Source organism: Silurus meridionalis, chromosome 11 (assembly GCF_014805685.1).
Source record: "Silurus meridionalis isolate SWU-2019-XX chromosome 11, ASM1480568v1, whole genome shotgun sequence".
NCBI classification, from domain to species: Eukaryota; Metazoa; Chordata; class Actinopteri; order Siluriformes; family Siluridae; genus Silurus; species Silurus meridionalis.
In genome coordinates this window covers 14,302,132-14,315,256 of record NC_060894.1, presented here as the reverse complement: position 1 = coordinate 14,315,256, position 13,125 = coordinate 14,302,132, and the positions used below count along the sequence as shown (strand labels likewise).

General features: G+C 36.4%; 1 protein-coding gene across 1 annotated transcript; it reads left to right on the top strand.

Annotated features, from left to right (window-relative positions):
* Window positions 1-2,123: 2,123 nt before the first annotated feature.
* Window positions 2,124-12,262, top strand: trim47 (tripartite motif containing 47). Its single transcript, XM_046860463.1, has 8 exons — window positions 2,124-2,359; window positions 4,054-4,271; window positions 6,716-6,761; window positions 6,925-7,020; window positions 8,426-8,650; window positions 8,739-8,761; window positions 8,895-9,010; window positions 11,156-12,262. Exons 1-8 carry the CDS (start codon window positions 2,174-2,176, stop codon window positions 11,683-11,685), a joined length of 1,440 nt encoding a protein of 479 aa, XP_046716419.1. The 5' UTR covers window positions 2,124-2,173; the 3' UTR covers window positions 11,686-12,262.
* The last annotated feature ends 863 nt before the right edge of the window (window positions 12,263-13,125 follow it).

Genomic DNA, 13,125 nt, shown 5'->3' with positions numbered 1-13,125 from the left:
CTTCCCTGGCAATCAAATCTATCAATCAATTATTAACCCTGCTTTTCTCTCTCTTTCAGGTGCCTCACCACTGCAACAGTCAATACATTACAAATGATATGTGGTTAAACAAACAGTCTATCGCTTAACTAGCAGTTATTTATTTGCACATTAAACTGAATGTATATATTCCTGATAAAAAACAATGAAACCGTTACAGAAATTCCTAAGGCAAAGGGGGTGATTGTAAGAAGAAAATGACAGACAGAGTAAGATTTAATTGTTGGTCCGTTGTTTATTTTTCATTCCTCTTGTCCTAGCAACTCTGCTCTCACCTACCACCTAGTTTTTAGAAAAATGTGATGTTAAGTATTCAATGCACATTCATTATAACATATTAAAGTGATTAGATAGTATATACATATGTATAAATAGTTCAATCTAACAAGATTTGGATAAGATAAAAAAACAACAATAAAAATAAGTGGACAATGATGTGTAAAATTACAGGATTTCAAAGTTTTATCACTAATAAGAAAATATAATATTGCTGTATTTAGCTATGAATTTTAAAGATGAGTTAATCTCTGTTTGCCTACCCTTGTATTTTATACAACACCAATTCCCAAAAAGTTAAGGATAGCATGTAAAATGTAAATAAAAACAAAAAGCAATGATTTGCAAATCTCATAAACCCAGATTTTATTCATAGTAGAACATAGAAAACATTTTATAAGTTTAAACTGATATGTGTCATTTTAATGGAAAAATAAGTTTCATGACTGCAACATATCTCGAAAAAGATGGGACAGGGCATATTTACCACTGTATAGCCTTTTATCCTTTTTTTTTTTTTTTTACCAACAGTTCATATACAGTACGTCTGGGAAGGAAGGAGACCGGTTGCTAGAGTTTGGGGAAAGAAACAGGATAATAGATGCTCAACTGTCCTGGGCCTTCTTTGTTGTATTTTTGTTCTGGAATGTTGTGGCAAATGTTTTCAAATGATAAAAGGCCTGAACTGCAGGTAGGTCACTTCAGCACCCAGCCTCTTCTACTATGAAGCCATAATGTTGCAATAGATACAATATGAATTTTAGCATTGTCTAGCTGAAATATTCAAGGCCCTCTTTTAACATCTAGATGGAAGCATATGTTGCTCTACAACATATATATATATATATATATATATATATATATATATATATATATATATATATATATATATATATATATAGTACAGACCAAAAGTTTGGACACACCTTCAAAGAGTTTTCTTTATTTTCATGACTATGAAAATTGTAGATTCACACTTTTTTATTACAGAATCATACCTGTTTTTAATGCAGTGCCATCTGAGAGCCTGAAGATTACAAGCATCTTATATTGATGTTCAATATATCCAATATTGATTTTTGCCTTTGTCCCTTTTAATATGTCTTCAGGTTATGTACTGTAGATAGTGAGCTATTCAAAGTCTGCAAATATTTTGAGGAACATCATTCAGAAATTGTTTAGATAAAGTATTTTTTTGCAGATTGGTGAAATTCTGCCCATCTTCAGAGAGACTCTAAAATAAACTTTCTTTTTTTTATACACAATCACGTTACTGACCTCTTGTTTCTTTTGAGTAACATTTACTTTTCCAGCCTTTTATTGTACCTGTATTAACATTTTCAGACTGTTGCAGCCATCAAATTCAAAATGACCTTGTTTTTCTCACATTTGATATGTTTATATGTTCAACTGTGAATAATCGATGAGCTTATGACATTTGAAGATCATTGCACCATATTTTTTTTTTTACACAGCGTCCCAACATTTTACAATTAGGGTTGTAGATTTAGTAACAAAATATGATAATAATAATAATAATAATAATAATAATAATAATAATAATAATAATAATAATAATCATCATCATCATCATCATCATTATCATCATCATCATCATCATCCAGTTACTACTATCATTAACATAGTTAACAGAGTAAACATAATAGAATTTTACTTAATATTAACAAAATTATTATTTATCTTTTATCAATATAAATTCTATAAAAATTTTACTATACTGTGTTCGTTCAACGACTTTCCTGTGTACTACGTCATCAGTTCCTGTGCACTGCCCTCTCGCGTGCGTGCTTGTTCTGTTTGCCAGTCGCACTCTACAGGAAGCTGCTGGAATTGGGACATGGCTGCCGCTGGAGACACAAAGGGGGAATTGCAAAAAGAATTGGTTTGTGCCATTTGCCTGGATTATTTTGACGATCCGGTCATTCTAAAATGCGGCCACAACTTTTGCCGTATGTGCATTTTAATGCATTGGGAGGAAAACGGAGGAGATGACATCGGCTATCAGTGTCCAGAGTGTCGGATGGTGGGGTTTTGTTTTCATGTCTTTTGCTCAGTAGCGTTATTGTAATAAAATATATTTTATTTTTTAAGTTCACTAAGCTGTAACTGTAATGACCAATAATTTTTGGTCCAAAAACATTTACTCCTCCATCATGCACCTAACATTAACTGTCATATTTGTAAAGGTTTATAGGATTTGTAGAGCTTTCTTACTGTTATGGGATAAAGCTACATTTATTCCAAATAAATAATTGATAAAGAATTAATAAAATGGAAATTATAATTATAAAAGGAACTGTTAATCTAAAACATCTTACAACTGCTGCTCGTGTCATGTCTTTTTAAGGCTGTAAATGGGCTTTTTTTCAGCAATGTAACATTTATACACACAGATAATGACCACAATCTCTTGCCATAAGCACAGTCATTTTACACGTATGTCCTAAGAATCTTAGGAGAAAGCACCACCCATATTCCATTCAATTCAAATTTATTTTAATAATGATTGTTAACAATGTAGATTTTTAACCTTAATGAATAAACCAGAGACAGCATTATCCCCATTAACCCATTCCCTTATGGGATCATTTAAATAGTTGGGTTATAAATCATAATTTCTAAGCTGCTGAATACATTATTATTAAACTGCAGTCTTCAGAAAGCTGTGAAAATTATTATATTTTAAATAGGATTGAGCACTGACCACAAGAATTTCAGTATCCAGTTTTTCAGTATCCAAGAAAGATGGTCCAGTTGGGTATAAACTGGTTTTGGGAAGGACAAATGTATTTTGAATCCAAATACGTTTGCGGGACCAGAACCCTCAGCATAAATTTAAGTGTAATAAGTGTAGAGGCGCAAAGAAGAAATTTAAATTCAAGATTCGAGCTGGTTCCGAGTATGAGACGAGCCACAGCAGGATCAGAGATTGGCATCGTGTCAAGCAGAACCGCATTTTTCCAAGGAAGATTGGAAAAATTGCAAACAGGAGATTGCAAGTTTAAGTCCTGACGATGGCGCACTTACACATGGCTGGAAAGAAAGCAAAATTGTCTGTGGCTGGCTGTTAGGGAAACCAAATGCTAATTTTACACATATAACGGTTTTAACAGTCAGTGTACTAGAAACTCAGCAGTAGGTCTTGCTACTACTGGTTGCCATAGTAACGTTTATATGTGGGTGGTACCTTCAACTAGCGTTCCACTTTTATCAACAAATCACTGAGATGCATTAATTGCTCTGCTGTCTTCTTTTCCATTGGTAGTTGCAAATTCAATTCTCTCCATACTATCTATACATGCATAAAGTATGCTTGTCTCAACTTTCTTGTATCACTGGACATAGCAGAGCTCCAGCAGTCACTGACACTTATGTTGATGCCAGCTCTTCAATTTGTTGCTGTATGAGTAAATGTTGATACATTCTCTCTCTGGTCAAGGACATCAAGACTAGCTTATCATGGACACTAAGTTAAGAAGGCGAGAGATAGATGCCCTGTGACACAGCTTGAGCATCAGTTTATAAACCTGCAGTTTTCTGGCTTCACATGTTGTGGAGAAAGCATTGCCTTCACTTGAATGAAGTGTAGCATGTTGCCTATTGTTTTAAAACTTATGTTCGATTGACACGTTTTATTCCATAAACTTTAAATGTCTTGTCCTATAGGATTGTCCAGTCCTATAGAAACCATGCCTATACCCATGCTGTGTTTCACAGGTGTTTGGAAAAATGAGCTTCACGAAGAATTACTTGGTGAAGAACCTGGTGGATAAACTGAGCGAGTTTGAATGTCTGAAGACATGCCGGCCTCCTGCACAAGCCAAACCAGCCAAAACAGATGGCAAATGTGAGAAACACTATGAGGAGCTAAAACTTTACTGTCACACTGACAGAAAGCCCATCTGTGTTGTGTGCAGGGAGTCAAGGGATCACAGGTAAGGAGTGTGAAGCTTTAGTTGTTTACTTTTTTACACCTCTGGAGCTGGAAAGTCAAAGTACAGCAGAGTTTGATGGTTTTTCTAATCCTATACATGCCAAGCCTGTGACTAATGAGTTTCACAGTTAGGAATGGAATATATCTATTTATTTGTTTAGCGAATTTTGACCAGTGTCAACCCCAACCTTAATCCCTCCATACTATCCAACTTCCGCCCTATATCTAACCTGTCATTTCTGTCTATGTTGATGGAGAAGCTTGTTTTCGCCCAGCTTCAGTCTCACCTTTAACTGCACGGCATTGGTGATACATTTCAGTCCGGTTTCAGGTCGAGACATAGCACTGAATCAGCCTTAATGAGGGTCCATAATGACATTCTTTGAGCCCTGGATGGTAAAAGCTCTGTGGTTTTGGTGTTACTGGACCTAACCGCTGCATTTGACACTGTGGATCATGCCATCCTCATCTCTCGTCTTCAACATGATGTTGGTCTACAGGGTGCTGTGCTAAATTGGTTCTCATCATACCTCACTTACAGAACGTTTTCAGTAATGCTTAATGATTATTCTGCCTCGGTTGCTCCTCTGTCATCTGGTGTGCCTCAAAGATCTACTCTTGGTCCTATTCTGTTCTCACTCTATATGCTGCCACTTGGTCAACTCATCTCACACATTTTTGACAAAAGTATGCAATTCGATAAACAGATCAGTGCAGTAGTGAAGGCGAGCTTTTACCAGCTAAGACTACTCAGCAAGGTCAAATCATTCTTGTCCCAAGCTGACCTTGAAAAAGCTATACATGCCTTCATCAGCTCAAAAATAGACGACTGTAATGCTCTCCACACTGGACTTCAATCAATTACTTCTCAATCAGTTCCAATTGGTACAGCACGTCTTCTCTCTAAAACCTCCAAACGCTCACACATCACCCCTGTCCTCCGCTCACTTCACTGGCTTCCGGTGCGGTTCAGGGTGGAGTATAAGGTCCTGCTGTTTGTGATCAAGGCCATCAATGGTCTGGCCCCGGCCTACCTCGCCGAATTAATAACGGTTTACCAACCAGCCAGAACTTTCCGCTCCTCTGGACATACCTCTCTGGTCATTCCCAACTACAAATAGAAAAAGTTTGGAGGCCGGTCATTTGCCGTCCAGGGACCATGCATCACTGTGCTGAGTGTTTTTAAATCGCAGTTGAAAACTAATTTATTCATACAAGCTTTTAAAAACGTACCCCCTGATTCAACTGCTATTTTATGTACATTGTGTTGTTATATTTTATTGTTTATTGTTGTTTTACTGGAAAGCGCCTTGTGCTCCATTTGGTTGTTGTAAGGCGCTCTATAAATAAAATTTGATTGATTGATTGTAGTGTGACAGAGTCCAACACAGAGCCACTGTTTACCGTTTCTCCGAAATGATCAGAAATGAGGGCTAAAGTAGGGTTGAAGGAGATGCAACTCAGGAGGGCAACATACACTATAAAGTAACACACAGAGAATTCTGTTAAATTATAAATGACAGCTTGCAAATGAGCCTTACACATAACTACACTGCTGTAATAGGCATATGCACACATGCAGTGCTGAGATGTTTAAACATTGAATAGGGCAAAGAATAAAAAGAATTCATTTTGCAATCCTCAGTCTGCAAGCCACTTTCTGCTGTTCAGATTCGCTGTGTATCACAGATGTTACTTCAGTGCTGCACCCAGCTACACTGATGATTGCTTCAGTATATTTTATTTTATTTAAGGTGAATGTTTAATTTTTTTATATTTCCTTGTCATTAAAGCCTGTATCACCTCTAGTTACTACTGCAATTTAAATGAAGCTCAAGGGCAGGGGGACGTGGGTGTTAGAGAGGGTGATTTTAAGAGAGAGGGGGTGGGGAGAGCAGTGAAACTGTAATCAGTGCAGTTTCTGTCATACTGAAAAAGGACTGCAATTTTCTTTACACCTGGTATGGCTTGTGCTCATCAAATAGGTAGGGAGTAGAGTCTTTATTTCTACTGATTTAGGAAATTTAACATGACAAATTCGAATCTTCTTCTTTCGGCTTTTCCCATTAGGGGTCGCCGCCATCTCCATACCCCCCCCATCCCCTACATCTGCTTCTTTTAAACCAACTACCAGCATGTCTTCCCTTACCACATCCATAAACCTCCTCCTTGGCCTTCCTCTTTTCCTCCTTCCTGGCGGCTCCATCCTCAGCATTCTCCTACTGATATACCCCATTATTATATTGAATATTACACAAATTATTGTTACAGTGATGATATTTAGTAATAATTGGAGCCAGAATATATTGCTGCAGTAGGACTACAGTTTCACTTTATTATGCTCTGTGGAGTAAAGCTCTTGTAGCCAGGAAGAATATTTCCAAACAGCAGTATGTAATTTTTACAATAAAAATTTGCATTGTTGATGTATTTAATGACTTTCAGGCTCCATGATGTTGCTCCTGTACCTGAGGTTGTTGAGGACATGAAGGTGAGCTGTAACAGGTCCCTCTATCGGACATTGTGTGTTAGTTTGCAATACAGCAATTAAACTTTTTTGAAATTTTTTATTACATAGCAATACTGGTAGTAGTTCTGTGTAGTCTGAGATAGTGAGGCATTTCTGTTGCTAAGCGTAATTTTTTTGTATACAGGGAGGTCTAAAGCTGAGGCTTATCAAACTGAACTGGCAAAAGTCCATGTGTGGCAGAGTCAAAGCGACAGATGAGCAAGCCAAAGCAGATGTCAAAGTATGTAAAAATGAATTATTTTCTGAAGGTGTTTCTGAGCCCATGCAGTGATTTTCATTATAGAATCATACCTGTTTTTAATACATTACCATCTGAGGGATAGAAGATTACAAGCATCTTATATTGATGTTCAAAATAACCAATATTGATCATGCAGCCTTATAACATGGTTTTTCCACATACATACATACATGCATACATACATATTGAACAGCAGAGTGCTTGCTGATAAAGAGGCGTGTCTGTCTACTACAATGTTTTAAATGATCAGGAAATCGTAGATTTATGTAATATATTGACTTTTTTTTACTGTTAGAATTGATCAAAAAGCAATGTTGTTTCAATATTTTAATGTAGATCTAATTCAAAAAATCTTTAAGTTCTTGTTGCAAGTGTCCCACAATCTGGTGTTTATAATAGAGTTGTTAGACTGTACCCACCTTTGAGTAAATGGCATATGATAGGCAATAAACTGGAATCTAAATGTAATGAGCAACATTCTGTTGGTTTGATTGAAAGGAAAAAATAAATATATATATATATATATATATATATATATATATATATATATATATATATATATATATATATATATACTTTAATACATAAATATATTATATATATTATATATTTTATATAATATATAAAATACTTTTTAGGCTTGAAAATATCAGGCCCTGCTTGGTTACTGGAACATGATGGTGGTGACAATGACATGCCATGGGGATGCTTTTCAGAATCAGAAACAACAGCTGTTTTTTTTTGTTTTGTTTTTTTGTAAATTTGCCCGTTTCTTAAATGTTTCTCTTTTATTGGTTAATAGGTGTAAACTGATGGCCAAAAGTGTACTTAATCCTTACATTTGAAGCCTGCTCTGTATCATCCTGTATTACAATATACACTATTATATCCACTATATGGATTACGTATGTATGTTCAAGTGTCCACTTGTGTGAACTTGAACATAATTTTTTTGTATATTCATTTTGAACATCCTATTCCACATTAAGTCTCTGTTTGCTGTTATAATAACTTCCACTCTTCTGGGAAAATGTTCCACTAGATGTAGACACAAGACTTTGGTGATCCTTCACCCACAAGGGCATTAGTAAAATCAGGTACTGATGGGGTGCAGTCAGTTTTCCAATTCATCCCAAAGGTGTTCAGTAGGGTTGAAGACAGAGCCACTCTGTAGCAGACCAGTCAAGATCTTCAGTCCAACTTTATGTAAACCATATCTTCATGGAGTTCACATTATGCACAATGGCATTGCCATGCTGGAACAGGTTTGGGTCTCCTAGTTCAAGTGGAAGGAAAATTTCATTATACCGCATCTGAAGTCATCTTATATAATTTTATGCCTCCAACTATATGATATTAAAATTCTCTTTTCTCTCCCTCACAGTTAAAGAAGCAGGCTCTAAAGGAGAAGATTGAGGACGATGTGGGAGCACTGGTGCAGTTCCTGCTGGATGAGAAGGACAGGCTGTTGGAGAGGCTGGAGGCTGAGGAGGCAGCTACTATAGCCCTGATTGATGAGAATCTTAAGCTGGTGGAAAGCGAGGCAGCTAAAGTGGACAAGGCCATTGCTGAAATTCAGAACCAGCTCAGCGAGGTTGCAAACTTTGAGGTATGTCTGGCATATGTTTTTTTACACCCACACAAAATGTGGTTTTCAGCATTTTTAGTTTCTTATTTCAGTTCTATTCTTTTTTCAGAGCATCAGCAAAGCATATTCGGGGTATGTAGATAACTTTACTGACAGCAGTTTGATTAAAATGATCAATTGAGAAGCATTATCAACAATCGTGTTCAGGAGTGTATTCAGTGTGTAAATGCCGCTGTTGTGTTTTTTTTTTTTTTTTTTATTGTAGCCCAAGTCATGTTAACCTTACAGTACAGGCGGTGAACTGTCCACCTGACTACACAGAATTCACTGGACCATTTCAGCTCATCTTGTGGAAGAAGATGATGCATGTGCTGCATACAAGTAAGTAAAGAGCAATGTCCATGAGTCAGTGCCTGCATTCTGATTTTATTAAATTAGTTCAGAAACAAAACCTCTTAAACAAATACAAAAACTGTTATGCTATATCAACAAAAAAAATCAACAAAATCTTATTTATGCCATCATGAACTTTGGATGATTTTAACATCCTCTGTAACAGACACAGGAGATAAAACCCCAGAAAGAACACAATAGTATTTATCACAATGTGTTTAATTATGCAAATAAGGCAAATGACACTTTAAAAGTAGAGGAGGAGTCCCAGAGAAATATGTAAATGGTCAATGTACAAAAATGTGAGTTTTTTTAGATTGGAATTTGCACTTGCTGGGGTCAGCTGACTTGTGCATTGCGGTTTGGGATGTGCCTTCTGAGAGCTCGTAGATGTGCTGATTGACTGCAATTGAACTGTTTTGCTCCTTCGTCATCAACATGTGAAAGCTTTCTCATTTTGGTAAAGTTACATTTTATGTCAGTTAATTGCAAAGATAATTAAACTAACTTAATAAGTAAACTAACTTTCTACAACTTTTATCATTTGAAATTGTAATTTTTATACTATTTACATAAGAACTAGCTAAACTAAAGCAATACAACAGATCCAAAGCTATAATTCTAAATATCTGGGAAATTAATTTACCAGTAATTTATCATTTGTTGTATACACATTTTGAGCGCCAGAAAAAGGAGTGAAAGCCACCCTGCAATGTGTTCACTCACCGACTTGCAGTGTTAAGTCATTTTATCTTTCCGTGTTAATGCATGCACATTTGTCCTGGTCTGTGTTTTTCATTTGTGTCATATCTTTCTTCCCATCTTTTTATTGGTCCATGTGTTCCTGTGGCTTTTTACCGTTTACAGCTTTTCCCACTGCAACTCTTCACTTTTCAGCATTGTACCGAACCGTTTATGTTCCTCGTTCCATGGTTTCCCGTTTTTTTATTTTATTTATTATTATCCTGCTTTCTATTTTTCTTTGACTTTCTCATTTTGTCAAGTTTATGTTGTTTGCTAAACACCATGAGTCTGTCTCATGCTTTTGACTCTATCTTATAAAATGTACTTACCTAACCATTGCATTTCGCTATTATGCATTCATTCCAATAAATGACAGTATGATAGATGCTCATTATAGTCTAGGGTATGGGTGTCCAAACCACGGCTCGTGGGCAAACTGCGGCCCGCCATCCATTTTTTATTGGCCCATATCAAAGTGTAAAAATATAATGGTCTATGGCCCTCACATAATATTTGCGCTTAAATGTATTGTACTTCTGAGTTTCAACACTAGGTGGAGCTGATGCAGCGCCTCCACAACGCAAGCAATCAGGGTCACCAGAAATGGCGGAACCAAAGACACCAGTCTGAGGCACTGAGAGAATTACCTGCCAACCTTTTTGTAAAAAATAAAATGAAAATCTACTAATGGAGATCTGTGATGGAGGCTTTTCCTTCAAACATGTTCAATTATCAAAAATAATTTACCTGCATTTGATTGATTTCACCAATATTAGTGCACCAATATCAATGAACTAGTTCAAGTGAGGCATTCTACCTCACATCAAATATACCTTATATATGTGGCCCTCAGGGGAAAAAAGTTTGGACACGGTTAAATATAAACTGTATTTTTTTTATTTTTTTTTTATTATGTTGGTTTACAAAGGGGGAAAAAACCCTGAAATCTTTAATCTTATCCCATTTTCTGTTTATGTTAAATGTTTATCTAACACTTATGGAAAGAATCTCAGATATTAGTGCTTTGCCAAGAAGTTTCCAAACAGGGTTAGGGTGTTTAGGAGAGAGATGATTTGCTCTTTACAGATTTTCATTCATATGTCAAGGGTGCAGCTTGGTCTTGAAAAAACTTGAAGGAAAAAAAAACATTATTATGATTATATTACTAATGTAAAATGTGTAACAGTTTACAATTGTTGCTATTATTACATTAAAATGGTAATACAATATAAAAAAATGCACTTTGGGCCATGCGTTTATGTGAAAATAATCCTCATTTTTCTTTAATAGCACGAGTCTACATATATCATGAAAATCATACAAAAAAAAAAATAATAATGAAAGAAATTTAGTTTTTCACTATGTAAAATGATATCTTTTGCCCTGCAGTGCCCCAGAACCTGACGTTGGATCTGGACACAGCACACCCATCTCTGGCTATTAGTGACTTTGACACAAAGGTGGAGGAAGGCCGAGCACGCTCGCATGAGCCTGACTTGCCCAGGCGCTTCACTCGCTTCTTTGGTGTGTTGGCTACTGCGCAGTACTCCAGTGGCCAGCACTACTGGGAGGTAGATGTGAGGGACAAAGGAGTGTGGTACCTGGGTGTGACGACCACACGCAGCAATCGGAAGGGCTTTGTTAGTTTATCACCTTCGGCGGGTTACTGGAGTCTGAGTCTGCACGACCGCCTCTACGCCAATGAAGAGGATGCACGCGTGCCTGTGGCTGATTACTGGAGCTCTCCACGTGTCGGTGTCTTCCTGGACTATGAACGAGGACACGTGGCTTTTTATGACGCAGTCACCATGAAGCGTGTCTACAGCTTTGCTGCGTATTTCGACGAGCCCGTCTCGCCCTTCTTCAGCCCGGGCAAGAATGACCCGGGCAGCCGCCTGCAGATCTGCCACTATTACTAAGAGACAATCACTGCATTTTAATGTCCCGAGAAGTCGTCCATGGCAGGCGAAGCTGACTGTCGCTGGCTGTTTCCTTACTACTGATAAAGGGGCATGGGTTAAATTGAGATGTGGAGAAAATGGCGCGTTGTATTTTGAGAATGTTGTGTGAAGCTCCTGTAATAGAAAACCGCTGCTTTCACTGAGAGCAAAACTGCATTCATTGTTTCTGCAATCAGAAGTTTTCATTCCTACAGTAGGCATTCTTCTCTCAGGAGGTAGGATGCCATGGTGTGGCTCAGATCTGTTCATGATCTGTTCATGTGAATTAGGGAGTGTAATACTCTGCTATGACTGATCTTAAACAAGTCTATACTTATTACTGTTGGTTAATGATGTAGCCCTTGACATTCAGGTCAAGATGCTCTGCAGGTTTTAGCAAATATCAACTTGAGCTGCTTTTAATGTTTTGTTTTACCTCAGTGTTGTTCTGTGTCTCCTTTAGATGTGACCTCTTAATCAGTGGAATTTAGATCAGTAGGTTTTGGACATAGTTTGCTGTAAACCTTTTTTAATAAAAAAAAACAAAAAAACTCGAGGAGTGTGTAAAATTTATTTTATTATTATTCTTTTATTTAATTTCCAATTTCTTTTGAACATATATAATTGGATAGAAGTGTCATTATTCTGTAAGACATTACATTTGAATATTCCAGGTTTTTAAGTTTGCACAGGCTGCTATGCAAGATTTAGGCATTTTTTTCATGGTACCAAAAATTCTTTTTAATCTGCCTGTTTTAAAGCTCAGTGAATGGAATCAAGGAAACTGGGAAACATGGGCATACAAAAACACAAACAGCTTATCTACTTTCTAAGATTTTTTATTTATTTATTTTGTTTCATTTCGATTTCCCTTTTTTATTATTCATAACCATTATTTAAATAGAAAAAATGGTTCAAATGCCCTGGTTTTGCTGCATGGTCTACTGTGCAGATGTGTTTGTTGTATTTATTTATACACTGATTCACACTAAAAGTCTTTGTAAAATCAGTCTGACAGCCTGCGGTCTGTCTTTACTCTGTTTTATACTTTCCCAAAAAAAGCTTTGCCTTCATTTTTCAGTATTTTTAAATGAATTTATGATTACTAGTCAACTGTGCCTCAAATATAAACAGAAAAGCAAGTGAAAGGCATAATTAATAGCTATTATATTATTATTATTATTTTTTTTTAAGAAACTTCTTGTTGTGTGCCTAATTATGTAGTTCAACCTTTGTCTGGATGTGTTTGTTACATATGTAATAAATGTGTCGATATTTCCATCTTCACAATTAATATGGGTTTTATGTTGTTTTGATGTGAAACGTGATTTGATGCTGTATTAATTGTTGCAGATCACAGTGTTTATATTCTTCTGTACCACACAGGAAAGTACAGTAAAATGGGGATGTTCTCGTCCT